This window comes from Centrocercus urophasianus, unplaced genomic scaffold (assembly GCF_019232065.1).
Source record: "Centrocercus urophasianus isolate 14NV4802_14NV808 unplaced genomic scaffold, USGS_Curo_1.0 seq_46, whole genome shotgun sequence".
Lineage (NCBI taxonomy): Eukaryota > Metazoa > Chordata > Aves > Galliformes > Phasianidae > Centrocercus > Centrocercus urophasianus.
The window spans coordinates 2,703,794-2,720,809 of NW_024885044.1; the positions used below are offsets into that span (position 1 = coordinate 2,703,794).

At 43.7% G+C, this 17,016-nt stretch overlaps 1 protein-coding gene across 1 annotated transcript in view; it reads left to right on the top strand.

Annotated features, from left to right (window-relative positions):
• Positions 1-17,016, top strand: part of VAPB (VAMP associated protein B and C) — a 34,273-nt gene that overhangs the window by 1,895 nt on the left and 15,362 nt on the right. The window contains exon 2 of the mRNA XM_042834353.1: positions 13,651-13,803. Coding sequence (XP_042690287.1) covers positions 13,651-13,803 — 153 coding nt within the window. The remainder of the gene's footprint in view (positions 1-13,650; positions 13,804-17,016) is intronic.

Below are 17,016 nucleotides of genomic sequence, written 5' to 3' on the forward strand. Positions count from 1 at the left end.
GTGTAGCAGCTGTGATTTTCTCACCTTTGCAAATAGTGGCATTTATTTGCAGAGCATCGCTCTGCACAGAGCGAGTCGATGCACACTGACAGGTGTCGGCGGTGCTGCTGTGCATGGAAAACTCAGGGCAGCAGTGCTGCTATGGTGAGACCATGGGCCGGGTTCCACAGCACCAGGAGTGGGGAAGGGCCTTGGTCAGAATGCAGAGGGTCGGAAGAAGCAGACTGTTAGCAGCTCTGTTGTTGTTACAGTATGATTCTTAAATATGAGATCAAGAGGAAGGTGTGACATTGACAGTAGATGCAGGAATAAGATCCCAAAGCGAGGGTTTATTCTATAATGTGTCCCAATACAGGACTGCAGCAGTCTCTGTCAGTCAGCGCTTGCAATTAAAAAAGGATTTGAAGGTGTTTTTTAAGAATCTTCTGTACCCCTTCATTTGCAGCAATTCTTCTAAGTGTGTTTGGAGCTCTCTTTCAAAATGCTGCCTTTGTGTCTTTTTGCAGAAATACCAAAGAAGACATTGGTGCCAGAACATTTTTTTCATAACATGTGAACATGAACAGGGGTTGTCTTTCCTCCCCACCTCCGCCTCCTCCGCCATAACACGTGTGCTCCAAAATAGCACGGCCGTGTGCTGAAGCACAGTGACAGGCTGCAGGATGTGCCCCTCCTGGCCGCAGGTCTCTGCTGTCGCTGTGCTCTGTGATGCTGGTAGCGCTGACTTGCTCTGGTTGGTCAGCAGAGTCCTGCAGCCTGGGTGAGAAAGCGCTGAACCACAGAGCTATTGTTTGGGCTTTATTGGTAATGAGCGATGAAAAAGGCTGTATTTGTTCCGAGTTTGCATGTATGTTTCCATTTTTGTTAATCTAGGACTAAAGAGCATCCAACAACCTGCCAAGGATTGTAAGTTAGATTGCAGTAGTCAGGGGCTTGGCCGAAGGAGGCACTGGCTGCAAGCTCAGCTAGGGATGTGCAGCTCTGGTGCCTTCTGTGAAGCACATTTAGATAAAATTGCTCCTTCCAGTGCCATGCTGGAAGGGTGCAGCTGTAGGATGCCGCCTTGTTCCTGGTGGAGCACATCCATCCTTCCAGTAGCATGGGCCCACCTGGAATAGATTTAATTCCAGCAAGTAAAATACTGTTAGATTGTAAATCCTTTTAGAACTTGTCTGGATCTTTAGCTGCTTGAATGCTGCATCCTTTGCAGCGCAGTGCCGTGATGGAGGCTGGCAAAATGCTGTCACACCTGAGGTGCTGCTGGCGGAGGTTGCTCCCTGCACACAGGGCTTTGCTCCAGGTGAGCTGGGACTAATGACTCAGCACTCGCTGTTGCAGTGCTCCCCAAGTGGCAAGCAGCAGTACTGCCCAGCGCAGGATTCGTTCCTCCCTCGCTAGCATAAATTGCTTCCTCTTGGAAATGCTGCTTCCTGTTTCCAGTGTGTGATTTTTCCACCTGCATGCATGCGATACGCCCCTGTGCGGAAAAGGGCACAACAATAGAGCGGGACGGGCAGTGCTCCCCATGCAGCGCTGGCTGCAGGCCTGCAGTGCTGCTTCCCCAGCAGGGAGGGCTGTGCTGGGCCCTGGGGCCTTCCTGGAGTGCTGGTTGCAGCCTGGGGCAGCCTGCATGGCATGGAGCTCCTTCTTGTGCATCTGAAAGCTGTCGCCAGGTCTGTGCATGGCAGTGCAGGTGTGCAGACCTCCTGTCAGGCAGATCATAGAATCAAATCATAGAATGGCCTAGATTGAGAAGGATCATCTAGTTTCAACCCCTGGCTATGTGCAGGGTCACCAACCACCAGACCAGGCTGCCCAGAGCCACATCCAGCCTGGCTTTGAATGCTGGTACCGAGCTGAGGCTGCTCATCCCAGCAGTGCTTGGGGTGTGGTTGGCCTGGTGTGAAGGTGCTGTCAGCAGTCTCAGAAGAGAGGCTCAGCACTTCATAGGCGCTGCAGTCGAACTGTGCAGCTCCTCTGCTGTCCTGCTGCGGCCTGTGTGAGTGGGGATCTGACTCTGTTCTCATCCTGGGTTGGATAAATGGGGATTTCTCATCGTTGCCACTGGAACAGGCTCTGTTTAAGGATGTGAAATACTGACAGTGTTGTGAGAAGTTGCCTCTTTAGTGTAATTAATATGCATCTTTTAAGCTGAGAATTTATGCAGTGTTTCCTTTTAACTGTTAGAGCCCTTCTGGTGTTTGCAGCGTAATGGCAGTCGGTGCTTGGGTTTCCTTGCTCTTCAAGGCTGTGCAATGGCTGTCTGCTCTTCTGCTGGAAAACCTGCTGCCCTCTCCTCTGCCTGGTTCCTAATAAAGTCAGTGTTAGATCAAATAGGAGTAAACCCTCACATCCTTCTGCATATTTGAATGTAACCAAGTTTTACACTTAAAAAGAGAACACAGTATTTCAGTAACAGTCTTCATAAATCTGTGTGAATCTCTATTTCATTACTCATTTTCTGGTGATGTTTAAATATTTGCAGTTCATGTTATGCTAGCTATTACTGCAACTTTGGCAAAATTAATAGCTTATTCTAACTATTAAGCATTCATTATAGTTGGACAGGCTTGCATCTCACTGTATTATTCTAATTTCACATGTATTAATTTTATAATTACTTCATCACTTTCCATAGGCTTTTCACTGTAAAAGAGCAGTGCTTAGAGGAAAAGAGCTGAGGATAAAGGCAAGAAGGGGGCGCATGGTGCCAGTCTCATGGTGCATCTCGTTTCTGGAAAGGTGAAGTAAGCTGGAGACAGTGCTTCTTTGTGCTTCCTTAGCTGGCTGGTGCCCTGTGTGTGGATGCAGGACACTGTCTGCTCCACAGGGGCAGGGTGAGGAGCTGCACAAGAGAGGGCTAGCAAAATTTTGAACCTTAAAATAGGATGTGCCTTCGGTTAGAGACCCAACTAATGATTACCTGAGATGTGTGGAGCAGATGAAGTTTAGCCACGTTTTCCATTAAATTTAATTAATGTATTTAGATCTCCGAAGACTGCTTTCATTTCTCACTGTCAACTTGAAGGTTTCAGCTCGTGTGTCTATGGGTTGAGGTCTCCTGAATTGTTTTGTGCTACGCTGATTCTAAGAACCGCAGGTGAAGTAATGAACAGCAATGGGAGCAAAATATTTCTAGGAAGATCCTTTTGTGGTGATAGAGGCAGCTTGAACAATTTTCATTTGGAGTATACTTCTCCCAGGTTGGTGGAGTTTTGCATTTTTAATGTGATCAGCTCTTTGCCTTTGTTGTAAGGCGCAATGCATTCAGAGTTTCCTATTCCTTGGGAACAGGATGTTTGTGCACCCATTTTCAGGTAAGTTTTTAATAGGAAGGTCCTGTAACTGTTCTTTTAAGAAGTGATTGTATTGAAAACTCTTGCACCGTTTCAGCTGTGGAACCACCACAATGGCACATGAAGAACAAGGCTGTCCAGTTGGTTATTGGGGGCTCCTCAGGGTGGTGGAATGCCTGTCCAGACAGGATGTTGGCACATGTCCCCTGTTCATCGCTTCAGAAAATGCCTGGTAATAATATTGAATATGTATATGTAAACACAAGGCAGAGAGTGATTGCCTTGAGCCCTGGGAATGTGGCAGTCATGTTGAAATAACGGCACAGGTAATGTGTCACAGCAGGTGCAAGCTGACTGCGCGCTTCCCAGCTGCTGCCCTGCCTGCGTGCAGTGCTTTGTCACCTGGGGAAGAGGAATGGGCAGTGAGAGCCTGCACAGGTTTCTGATCGTTTCTTCTCACTGGAAATGAAGTGTTGCATCTCCTGTCTTTTTGAGTTTTACAAATTAAAAACTTACCAGTAGTCATGCAGTGGTGTATTTATTTTTAAATTGTTCGCTACCTTTGAACGCAAAGCTGAATTTTGCTTAGTTGTACTTGAATTCAGAGTTAGGATTGTAAAAATCAGAGTGTAAACCTTTAAATAGATTGTCGGATCTGTTTTGAAACTCAGCTGGAAAAATGGCATCATCTCCATAGTGAGTGATCCAACTTCATCAGCTCAGCTCAGCATGCATCTGTGAACAAATGCCTGCTTTAAGACAAGCATAATTTGTTGTACGCTCCTGGCTCTGGAAGGTGTTGTGTCCAATCAGCTTTGGATCAAGTGAGCAACTTAACTTTTACATATGTTATAATGCAGTTTTTAAAGAAAACTGGGGGACCTGGGAGTTTCTCTTGTTCTTTGCTTTTCCCCTGCCTCTAAACGTAGCTTTTTGCTGAGCTGGACACAATGCAGGAATCAAATGACCCTTGCTAAGTCTGCCCACGTCTTGCAGTCACATTCATTTTCTATTGTCTTGTTACTGCATTGGTCCACGTGCTTGGAAGGACTCATAACTGCCGAGAGCAGTTCCTAGCTGGTACAGTAACACTTTTCTGCTTTTTTTTGCCAGTGAAGTTAGCTGTCTTTGAGAGCTTTATTGATGATGTTTGCAACAGTTTTGTTTGTGGTAACAGCTGTTGCTTCAGACTTACATTTCATCTTTGTTTTTGTTGGGGATGTGATCCTTCACGTTACCATCACGCTGCTGCGAGCCCTTTTTTCTCTCCAAATAAATCCTCGCTGGTTTACGTGAGGATTTGGCGAGGCCAGGAGTCCTACCTGGAGAGAGCACTGCTCTGCTCTGCTCTCCTCCAAGGACGGCAGGTGCTCTGGCAGCGCTGCCAGGCACAGCACCCAGTGCTGTCAGCCTCCTGCTGTGTGAGAAGTGAGGCAGAAAAGGAGCCTATCTTGCTTACGTATATCAATATTTAAGTACCAATTTATCTAAATTAATGACCACATTCATGCCAAATCTCTTCTTCTGGCTATTGATTCAATATTTATTCAATATATAAATCCTTTTATACCTGCTTTGTAGACCGAGATGTCTACAGAAGGCAAATAGGATATTTTTTTAGTATGTCTGGCTTGTTGCTGAATTGGAAGATGCGGTCTGCTGGGCCACCTTTCATGAAGGGGGATTTGTGCCATCAGTCTGGAGCAGCTGTCACAATCTTGCATAGAAAATATATGCAAAGCAAATTTCCATTTCTGTGTTTAATTCAATGCAGGATTGAAGCATACGTGGATGGAAGTGATGGAGTGTTTACATTGTCCAGGCAATCCAGGCTGAGAGCTGACTGGATGTGTCCTTCTTGCATTACAGCTCTTCTGACAATTGCTTACCTCCACTGTAATTCTTTTGGCCTTGAAGACATTCCTACAAACTGGGCACTTCTGCTGCCTGCAGGACCTTATCCCACGTCATTAGAAATACTTTATGAAAATAGTCTCTTTGCTAAACTATTTCAGTGTCTAGTTTTCTGAGCACTAACCAAAGTCTTTCACACCACGGTGCTGTGGATTAAAGATTTCATCGTTCTAAATTCAATCCTGTTTTCTTGGTTGGTTGCCACGAGGGGTGCAGAACAGAGGAGGGGGAGGTTTGCCTGGTGATCCATTTACTTTCAGTGTGGAATGTAAAATCGTGTGTGGGACTCGCTATGCAGCCAGATCTTGTGCTTTCACAAACACTTCTAGAGACTTAATTCGAGTTGGTTGTGCTTTAGAAGGCACGTAAAATGACTGTGGAATTCTTTAATTAATTAAGACAGAACAACCGCAGAATTTTTTGCTTTCTCTCTGACCGTTCTTTTCATCTAACCAGTCATTTCATCCTCCTGGTGCTGCTGCTGTTTCTTACACGGGAGCCCAGCCCTGCAGCTCTGTGGACTTGCCCCTCACCTGCTTGTATTTGCAGATATGGAGATTTCTGACTTTCACTGTGTGTTGCATCTTTCCAGAATGTTTGCTTGTATAATCTTCACTGGTTTGCAGTGGCTCCTCCTGTGGCCTTCCTACATGCTCACCAGACCAGGAACAAAGGTCTAAGGGCAGTAATTCCAATGTTTTTATGGCTGTTTTTACACTGTACTTCTTGATATCACTCATACAGGGATGCAGATAATGCTTGTGGGAGCTTAGGTTTGCAGAATGCAATTTCACACATATATATCGTGCCAAACAATATAAACCATAGGGGTTTTTTTGCTTTATTAAGTTCTCCCTTCTGCTTCAATTTATGTTTTTTTGCTCTGATCTTTAAAGCACAGTTAATGGGCTGGTTTTCGGATGGTTCTTCAGAGTAGTATGTTGCTAAATTCAGGATTCCTTCTCATTTATAGATGTAATTAGTATCTCACTGCCTATTTAATTTTTGTGGGTTTGGGTTTTTTAACTTAGAAAAGCTGCTACTCATTGTGCATCCCAAAATCTCTAATTTTGCTCTTTTCTTTGGTATTTGCAATTTAAGCATAATTCTGCACTTAACGTATTTGCATAGTTGCTATGTAAGTTACACATCAGATTTGTCTATTTGAAGAGTATTTATGAGCACAAAATTAGAGTGGTTAAGTTGCTCCTTTCCTACCATTTGCTTGTGCATCTGAACTACAGATTAGTGATTAAATTGGACTCGGCAAAATTGCTTGACAAGAAGTATGAGGAAAAGTGTGCTTTGGGGTGAGGCATGGAGGATAAAATGGTGCTGCCTCTTGCCAGGGTGCTTCCCAGCACCTTCAGTGTGCAGCCAGTGCAGCTCTGGGGCAGTTGCACAGCAAACCATCGTGCTGCACTCTGCTGCTGCATCCCTGCTGCTCCCCAGCGGGCTGTGCTTTGTTTCGGAGTCCTTTTGATACCAGCTGTGACTGTATGAATGAGGCTTCTAGCTATGCAGAGTAACTAGGTATCTTATTATACACAGGCCTTAGTATTTCATGCTTATTGAAAGAGATGTTGCTGTTCCATCAAGACAAGTGTGGCCCTGTTTTCTGAGCTGTTTTCATATCTGGAGAGAGTTGTTATGTGTGGTATTGGTGAGTGGAATGAACAAGGTAACACAATATGCTTGGCACTCAGTTCTAAAGGGATATGAAAGCACGTTTGAGACACATATACCTCTAAAAGCTAGCCAGCTGCTGTCAGTCTTTTGGTTATTTAATTGTGTGCAGAAACCTGCTTTAAGGTGAGGATATAGAGTAACTACTTCTTGTATGACTTTGTTGCCAGAGATTTCTGTAAACATGTTTGAGTCTAATAAAAATCTGAGGAGGTCAGCAGGGGGAAAGAAAACCCACAGATGACACTGGTGGCAATATTACAGGGAGGGCATATTCTTACATTTCGCTTGGAACCTGGTGTGTGGCCTGAGAGTGAGAAGTCAAACTGTTGATAATCCTCTGAGGAATAGGAGGTGGCAAAAAGTACACAGTAATAGATATTCTGAAAATAGTCTTCAGTCTCGTATTTGTTTTCTGGCATTCTTTTCTTATCGAAAGTGAAGCATGCTCTGGCAAAAGTAGGTAGTGTCAGAATAGGCCAGGGGAAGACCCTGATTAATCCATCCAAGTGGAGTAATTTACTGCCAGCCCTGACCTGTGTTTGCCACCTTGATCATTTATTTTTGCTGGTGTCCTGTGTGCCCTTTTTTCCTCCTCTTAAGATAATTTTATTGATTACATGCTATTAAAAAAAAAAAAAAAATCACAGCATAAATTATTGCATGAAGAGTGATTTGGATGGCACTAAAAATAATCTTTTCATCATGGCTTTCACAGCACAGCAAAAGTGGAAGTGGCCACTTGACTACATTTACTTTGCTTCAAGGGCTCTTTGGTGAGGATGGTCATAGTAAGGAACAAAAGTGATCCCACAAGGGCACAGCTTTCTAGGGGCTTCTGTATAAAATCCAAGTGAGGACTGAAAAGTTTGAGTAATTTACACAGGGGTGAAGAGCAGCCTGAGTTCTGTCTTAAAAGTAATGACCAAATGTGGGTTAGCTCTGTCCTCCAGTGAGCGACTTGTGAAATAAAGATGTTTATGCAACACAGGCACTTCTTGTTTCCTTCTTCAACTTCTTTGATTTCAAAAGTTGCTGATGCTCACTTAATTATCAATGTCTCCAGAGCCAGATGGTGGTGGTGATTAAAACTTGGCATCCAGTGCTTTCTAAAACACTAATCTTCACAAGACTTTCTGTAATTAGGTAAGTATTCTCCTGACTTCACAGAGAGGGAAACTATAAGGGTCCAAACCTGCTTCTGTTTTGGAACTGCTGTCAACTCTTAAGGCTTTTAATAGCAAAAGATCAAGCCCTCGAGTGATTTGTCTAAGGATGAGTAAGGTGGTATGAGACTTTGATTGGATCTTAGGTCTTCTTGATTCACAAACACCTGGCTGATAGCTCAAAAAGCATTGCTTGACATTTCAACTTTTTTCATTTCAGTATTTCTCTTTAAAGGTCATCAACTTCATGTGTAACTTTTAAAATAAATACATAGTAAGGCAGTGCTGCAGCTGGAATTGAGCCCTCTTGCTCAATTTAGTTTTGCCACTGGTGTGTTTATTTTAACTATCTCCCTGTTGCTGATAGGCGCCCCCTGAATAAAGTGGGAAGCCCTGGGATGGGGGGCTGGTGTGCATCGCTTTGTGCTGTGAGTAGGTTGTGGGATGGGGCTTGAGGCATGGTGCTCAGCCCCCACCATCTGTACATGCAGAGCACGTGGCTGTGTCAGTAAGTGAATTATAGCTCCGTGTGGACGTTGCCTAGTGCAGTCACACAGGGTAAGGCTTGTGCTCTTGAGAATAGCGTGAAACAACCTCGGTTTCCTCTCTACTGCTCTTCACCATGTTGCTCCCTAAAGATTCCTTAGTTACCATTCTGTGGTTAATTAATCTGTTTGCTGATTAATGACTTTCCTCTGACATATCAATGGGATTAAACCATGGTGAAATATGTTCTTCTCTGCTGCTGTTGCATAGTGTTTCCAGTTTTGTTTCTAACTGCATCTGGGTACCATGCCTTCTAATACGTGTGTGTGGTGCTGAGCTGGAGTGGTGAAAACTTGTGTAGGGCCAGGTGTTGAAAGTGCACCTAGGATGTTCTGGGAATAATATGGGCAGGCTGATGGGAATTTATTTGCAGTCTTCCTAGTCAGTGATTGCCATTTTCACCTGTGGTTGTATCAAATGATACTTCAGTGCATTTGCTCTGAACTGCTCTGGTAGTTGAGTAATGTCATACCTTTGGGGGGATGCTCAGCGTTAAGCAGATAAGAATTTGCAGGTTGAAGTACAAAAGCATGTGCCTTCATTCTTCAAACAACTATGCCAGCACTTACAGAGGAAGCGTGACTGCAAAGCGTATGCCTGGGTGTGCTAGTTTTAACCTACTAAGTAGGAGACCTTGTTACCTTAATTTGACATAAGTCTGCTGTGCAGGAAGATGCAGGGCCCCGATGCCAGTGTCTGAGCGCTGCTGAAAAATGAATTTCTTTTTTCCCTTCCCCACTGCCCCCTCTCTCACTCCCTGTCTTTTAAGTGGAGTAATTTTCAGCCTAAAGCAGCTCCTGGCTCAGTTCTTGGTGCAGCAGATGAACGCCATTCAAGCAGTTGGTAGAAATGAGAGGTCAGGCCATCTCCCTTTGCAGCAGTGAGACAGGCTGGTGCATGAATAAACTGACTGTGGGACTGTGGCCCAACTAATGCTTGCACTTAATGATAAAGAAGTATTAGTAGTAATATTTGCACGTGCAGATCTGCGGAGAACTGTATCTGTTTAGTTTGAAATCTGCTAAGCGTGCGCTACCCAAACACGTGCCATCTAAGCTCTGCCTCTGATTTTTATGCTAACACACAAAGTCATGCTACAGCAGTAGTCTTGCTGCGCTGGAAATATATGTGTATGAGGATGGTTTATTTGCCAGACTAAAGTAAGGAGTTTTGGTTAAGGTGAGAATAGTTGTGATACAGATCTGCTCAAAGGGTGTAGCTGTGTAACATGGTTCCTGCAGGCAGAGTAGTAAGAGACTTAAAGCAAGCACTGTGCTGACCAAAGAGTTATCAGCTGGGGTTTGCTGTTTCAATTACGTGCACTTCTTTCTATTGCAGTGAGACTTATTTAAAATTTAAATAGCGTTGACATCATGTTCTTTTGACCTAATTCTCAGGCATTTGTATTGTTACTAAAATGATCTGGGTATTATAATGCAGCGCACTGCAGAATGACAGTTTTAGGAAAGATTGGTACAGCTCTGGTGTTTGAATCTGAAATGGAGCATGGCAAATTCTGAGATAATGCTGTGATCTTCAAATATGAAAGCTTGTATATGTATCTTCTGGCTGGAAAGCCACAGCTGTAGCTTGAAACAAGCCCTGATGAAAAGTAACCCCTGGAAAACCGTTATACTTATTGTTTGTCATGAATATGGCATCTGTGGTGGGTTTGGGTTTGTTGTGTTTTTGTTTTAGTGCCTACTATTTAGTAGATGTCTGCTACTTCATTAACAGAAGTTGACTTCATTCTAATTGCAGGATGAAGTTGAATCCTTGTGAAATATTCCAACCTTTAACAGCCAAATTCAGTTTGCTACGTTCTTCCTTCTATACCACTCACTCCCATGGCAGCCCCATGCCAGGTGATGCACACACAGCCCGAGTCTCCCATGACTTTGTCCTTGCATTGGCACCAATGGCACTTTTTTCTCACAATCTTTATAAACAGGAGTGATTTATTGTGTTCGTTTTTTCTAAATGCAAACTGACATTTGGAAAACTTCTTACCCTTAACCCTACCGGGTTAGTTTTACAGAAATAGAAGTTTCACTTTTCTAGAAATATTGAGAACGGTCACAAAAAGATTCTTTTGTTTTGAGCCGATTCCAGAAGATGCAATGCCCTGCATTGACAAGCAGAGCTATGGGTGAGGTGTGTGGCCATGCCTGAAAAAAACCTGCTCAAACCCAGGCACAGTGTCACAGGGTACCTCAGCTGGAAGGGACTCCACTGGGTCCAACCTCTGGCTCCACACAGCACCACCCAAAACCCAATGCCTTGGAGCACTGGTGTCCCAGCGCTCACTGAGCTCCAGCAGCTCAGGGCTGTGCCCACTGACCTGGGGAGCTGCTCCATGCCCACCGCCCTCTGAGGCAGAGCTTTTCTGCAGTCCCCACGTTCCTCTCCCCTACAGCCCCATGCCATTTCCTCAGGCCTGTTGCCGTCACCAGAGAGCAGAGCGGCAGCTGCCCTGAAGCCTCCCTCAGCCACCTCTGGGCTGAGCCAGATGACCTCAGCTGCTGTTCATACATCTTGCAGGAAGCAAAGGCCAATCTCCCATTTCCCACAGCTAGCCTCCCCTGGAAGGCTGACCCAGGCCTCAGTCCCAGAGCAGCAGGTGCTCGGGGTTCACCTCAGAGCTGGCAGGCTGCGGTGCTCGGTTCTGGAAGGCAGGCCAAGCAGGCCGATAGTATTTCACTGCCGTGCCCTGATTACCCCGGTTTTACTCCGTAGTCTATTGCTCCTTCTCTTATGTACCTCAAAACACCTGTAATGACGCTTTAATTCTGCACTTGTCTGGTCCTATTTGCTTCACTCTGCTATTCGAATTGCGGTGCCGTACTGAATATGGGTTTGCTGAAAGCAGATGTCAGCCCTGTGGTGCAGTTGTGCTGGCTGACCTGTAAGACCTGTAATTTGGGGGAAACGTATCTAAAAAACATTCTGTAGCCTAGCAGAGGGAAAAGTCAAGCAGACAAGAAGAAATTATTTCAGTCTGTTGGAAGCTTTTGCTGCCAAATATTTTGGTATGGTCTGTGTTAGCAATAAGTAAATCCATTTGGAAATTATTTTACACATAGAATTATTGTCATATTACTATTAAAAACAGCAGCTCTGTGCTGGGGCGCACAAATCCCGCATGCATTCATGGATCGGCCAAGTGAAAACACGGTATTTCCCACAGGAAATCTGTCCCAGCATGCAGACTAGTAAAGCTCTATTGAGGATGCAGCTGCACATGTAGGGCTGCGTGCAGACGAACCTCCCTCTCTGCTGGAATAGCTCACACTGTAATCTTTGTAAATGGACGTTCATAATATTAAGGCATCAAGTAATTTCTTCTGAAATGTTAGACCCAATTAGGTCTACCTTAAAGATCTGCTACCGTCTTTACATACCTGAATGTTTTGCTGGATTTTTCTGATAGCTGGGCTTGTTTAACTTCTTTAACAGCTCTTGGCTTCTGCTCAGTTATTTTCTGTCAGACCTAAAGTCTGCATGCAGAACACAGACGAAACTTCAACAGCTGTATTTTGTTCTTGTTTGCATCTCGGTGTTCCACCAGGCACAGGTTTGGGTCCCTATCATTGAATCTGAGCGTTTTATTGCTTCAGCTTCTTTGCTGCCAGATGGCATTGTGAATGCTGAGTTGGCTCGTTCAGAGAGTAGCCAGATAGATGCCATGCTGCTGGCTGAGCGCTATGGTGGTATGGTGGTTTGGTTTTGTTTGGTTGATTTGTGTTTTTAGGTGAAGGTTGCAGGACAGCAATGCTTTGCTGTTTGAGTTCAGTGGCACCTTAAGAGATGAATCTTGTAGATTTTTTGAAGAAAGAATTTGTAGAAAAGAAAATAGTGTCAGGTGAATTTAAGCCATCCGTGCTGCAAGTGAGAACCCATTTTGTTTTATCAAGAGAGCAGGGGGATGACCGTGCGTGTATTTATTATTACTATTAATTATGAAAATGATCATCATTCACAGTTTTTAAACTTCGGGGCTGTCATGTCTTCAAGGAAAGGAATTGGTAGAATTTCTTTTGTTGTTTTTTTCTTTTTCAAGTTTACTTTTATTCCTGAGGATAGGTGAAGGTATTTTATTCAGTTCTCAGGTAACTTTCTTTCTGCAGAAGACAGCTGATCAAAGAGTGTTTACATTTCTTTAATTGTATTTCTCTGCAATCTGAGTGCAGTCACACAACGCCTGCCTAATTTGTGTCTTACAGAAAATCAGTAATGAGCCTTTCCCCTAACCGTGGGGATTTTTTGTTGTTGTTTCAAGTAGGTAGTGAGCCTAGGAGGAGCTATCGCATGTTGTTGCAGAGCTTGACAGTGGTCTGATTCTGGCTTTGCTAATGCAGACATCACTGCCCGTGCTGTCGGCATCCAAGAATTGCCCTGTTTGCACGTGGTTATTTCCCCTCTCGGTGAGGCTGGATTTTTTTAATGCAGGTCTCTTCTGATGTACCATTTGTTGTAACCAGAATGATTTTTTAAAAACTAGCACACGTGATGCACAGTGGATGCTCATCTTGCTGGTTTTGGCACAGCCTTTCTAAACACCAGGTGGAAGGCTTCATGGAGGTGCAGCTTACACGTGCAGTTTGTGAATGTAAGGTACATTTTATGTGCTGACATTTGTAGAGTTCAGTGGTCTCCCCTGCTCGCTGTCTGTACGTAGGTGTGCATGGTTTCTCTGCAAGCCTGGGTGATTCAGCAGTTAGAATGGAGTAAGTGATACAGCAGAGAATTTGGCTTCATTTGAATACCATGTTGTTGTGCTGGTAGCATGTATAAATGATTCCCCCCTGTATAAATGATTTGTTTGCTGTTAATGATGAGCTGTTGTACTGTGAGCATACAGTCATGCTCAGCAGCTTCACTACATCCTGGACTTTGCGTGTGGTTTTCTGTACGTGCCATAGATGGAAGTTGAACATCTAATTACTTTATAAGATTTGTGAGCAGAGATTTGTGCCCTGCTTATCCTCTACTTGTCAAGTACTTTCTGGTGCAATCTAAAGTCTGCTTTTGCTCTTCCTCAGGTCCTTTCACAGATGTTGTCACCACGAACCTGAAACTCGGCAACCCTACAGACAAAAATGTGTGCTTCAAAGTTAAGACCACAGCACCACGTAGATACTGTGTAAGGCCTAACAGTGGAATTATTGATGCAGGAACATCAATTAATGTTTCTGGTAAGTCATATAAGCAGCTCTTTGGTAACTGAAATGGCTTCATCAAATGAATTATTTCTTGGAATGTTTTGCAAGACAAAAGTATTGTGTGGAACGCTTGTAAAAGCGGGTGACGATTTCATGGAGGAGCAGCCATTTCATACATCTTTACTTCCCTTATTCCTGCTTTAGCAGTAATGGGGTTGTTTTGACATATTGTTTTGAGGGAGGGAGGAGGAATATATAAATAATTTATATGGTTCCATAGCAGCCTTAGCCAGCCTATCCAAGGCAGTGCTGCTGCAGCCCTGCCCTCCCAGTGGGATTATTTTTGTACGGTTCGCTTTTTGCCAGCTTGACTTCCTGAACCAGCTCAGTGCAGGATCAAACGAGTGCTTGGACGGGAACATCGAGGGAGGAATAAAACTGGGTGGACTGCAGCCACGCCAATTTAGGCTGATAGTTGGTTGCCAGACTACCCAATATAACCAACCAGTAAAGAAAACATTTATTTTGAAACCATGCTTGTTTTGTGTTCCTTGGAGATATAATATACTTTGGTGCTAGAAACGTCAAGTGACTAAAACTTTGCTATTTCATATGAAAGGTTAATGATTTTCTCTAATGAGTCAGTAGCTCTTCACTTGCCAAACTTGAGTAATGGAAAAAACAAAGGAGTGGGTTACACTGAAGGCATGAAGCACTGAGTATTTTTATACTCTAAAAAACTCTTTCAAAGCGTTTCATAGTGGTAGCCTGCAGAAATAAGGTCTGGTTTTGGAGTTACAGGAATGACTTCTGAAGATCCGTTTTTACTGTTTTAATTAAATTTTAATATTGCATAATAGAAGCAGATGAGTTACTGGCCTATGGGAAGATGATCAGAACAGGAGTTACGCATGGCAATAATTGATAAACCTATCAATTAGGCTCTTACCAAGCTTTTATGACCTGGAATAAATTATTTGTGAGCTACAAGGGTGGACAGTGACAGGACAAGGGGGAATAGTTTTGGTGTACCTGCATTTGCACGCTCACTGACCTTTTCTGTTTGGTATTCTATTGTGTCCAATTCAGCGTGCCTCTGAGTTTGCCTCACTTGCACTTAATTTCTGGAGCGTGTCACAGTGAGGTGGTAAGCAGTGCCACGTGGTACTGATAGCAAGGGGAAGGCGGAGCAGTTCTGCTGCAGGGGAAGGCTAGCACGTATGCAGAAAGCTCTGAAATGATTAATATGAAATTGAATAAGATCTCTAGAGAGGAACTGAAATCTTTAAAACTGGGGAAGATTCCCAAGTAAAGCTGTCTGTCATCTATACTAACTACAGGCAAGCATATTAAATGCACTGGAATCAATGAAGCAATAATGAAAATGAGCATGGTTTCTAGCTACAAATTATCTTTATGCTATAAAGATGGGAATTCTTTGCATCTCTCAGATGAACTTTCAAAATTAAAAGCTCTTTTCCTTTGCTAGCAAATAGCTCGCTTTTTAAAATGTCTTCTTGATCTCAACATTTTTTTCTTAAACTTCTGCTTACAGTGACCCTTTGCTCTACCTTGCAGAACATAGGATAGGGAAGTGCTGTGTGAACCTGTATCTTTTGTGCTTTTCCAGCCCCATTCTTCCCAGCAGTGTGCCACATGGAATATGGAACCAGTCTGAGATGTGACCTGAAGTGTCCCATTTTGAAAGATCACTGTGCTTAACCTAAGTTGTGCTTTGCTCTTGCTCACAAAGCTTCGAAAAAACTTTCCTTTTTTTTATGTACAACTTTTATTGTAGTGATTTGCGATTTATGATTCAGTTTTACAAATTACTTTGGCTTATTTAATCACAGAGCTTACATTTTCTGTTGTACTTAGTTGTGGTAATAAACTGTGCTAAATTACCAGCCCTTCTATTAATGTTACATATTAAATGCAAGCAATTCACGTCCATTGTTCTTCAGGTGGCACATTCAGGTAGATTTATAGGTAGATATGTTGCAGAATTCTGGAGTTATGAATGTTAAGTCTTCATTTTCTAACCCATTCAAAATAGAAGCTGCTGTCGTCTCGTTTTGTGGTTGAATTTCTGTTTAGTAAAGTCATACACATTGCAGTCCTGATAGCTTCTTCAAACCATGCACGGGGCTTAATTTTGGTACTGAAGGTATCAGCATCTTTGACTGTGATCAGCAGAAGGAATCTTTTGGATGTTGGGAATCGAAAGGGGAGCTTTCATTAACTTACAGATCAGAGTTATTTTCATATTCTTGGAAAGGAAGGAAATGTGCACCTCCTGCCTGCAAAAAATATTTGGTGCCAAAGTACAGTGATGTGAGGGTTTGTTTGTTTCCTGGAGTATTACTGATGGTTGGGTTCGGGGCAGCCTGCGTCTTCCTTGCACCATAGCAGCTGGGTGCCTTTCTTACATGCAGTTCCACAGGAGAGTCCTATTTTGGTCAAAGCTCATGAGAAGGTATTTTGTCCTTAGAGGCTGCTATCAGAACATTATTTCATGCTAGTGTGTTGGCTCATTTCACACACATAAAAAGCTAGAAAAGCAAAGCTTTCTTTATTCTACTGAAGTGTTGGATACTGGCTGCTTTTGCCCTATCACAGCTGCTCCTAAATACCAGCATTTAAGTCTCTGCCGGCACGCACTGCTTGCTGCAATGTCAGGTTTGTAGCCCATGTTTTCACCTGTTATATAATGGTGTGTAATTTTAACAGCTGAGTTTATGTAACTGTCAGGAAGTGTATGCGTGCTGTCACCATTTGATTGCGTTTGGTCGTAAGCGCTTGGCAAAGAAGGCTGTTTGCACCCATTCTGTTTTTGTTAAATGTGTCTTATTTGAACAAATACAGCTGATTTTGTGACTTCCGAGAGGTTGAAATCTAAATAAAAGGCATAAGTGAATTCGAGAGGAAGAGTGAGAAATGAGAAGCAGGTGCTGATGTCTGCAGCTAGGTGTGCAGTGGGAGAGATGAAGGATGCATTGTGTGCATCGCCGGGCAGCCCAAGCACATGCTGGACATGGGGAGAAGTGAAGTCACCCTTGTGTTGCCAGTCACCCTGCAGGGGGTGAGGGTTAATCTTCTGTGCAGTTACCTAACTAGGAAGAAGTGGGTTGTGTTTCCTTCAGGACGGGGCTGCCCACAGCAGTTCTGCCCCTCCTCAGCCACCAGCCATGTGCTGCTGCTGGCTGCATGCTGCTCCTCCAGGCCTCATTGGACAACACAGTGAGT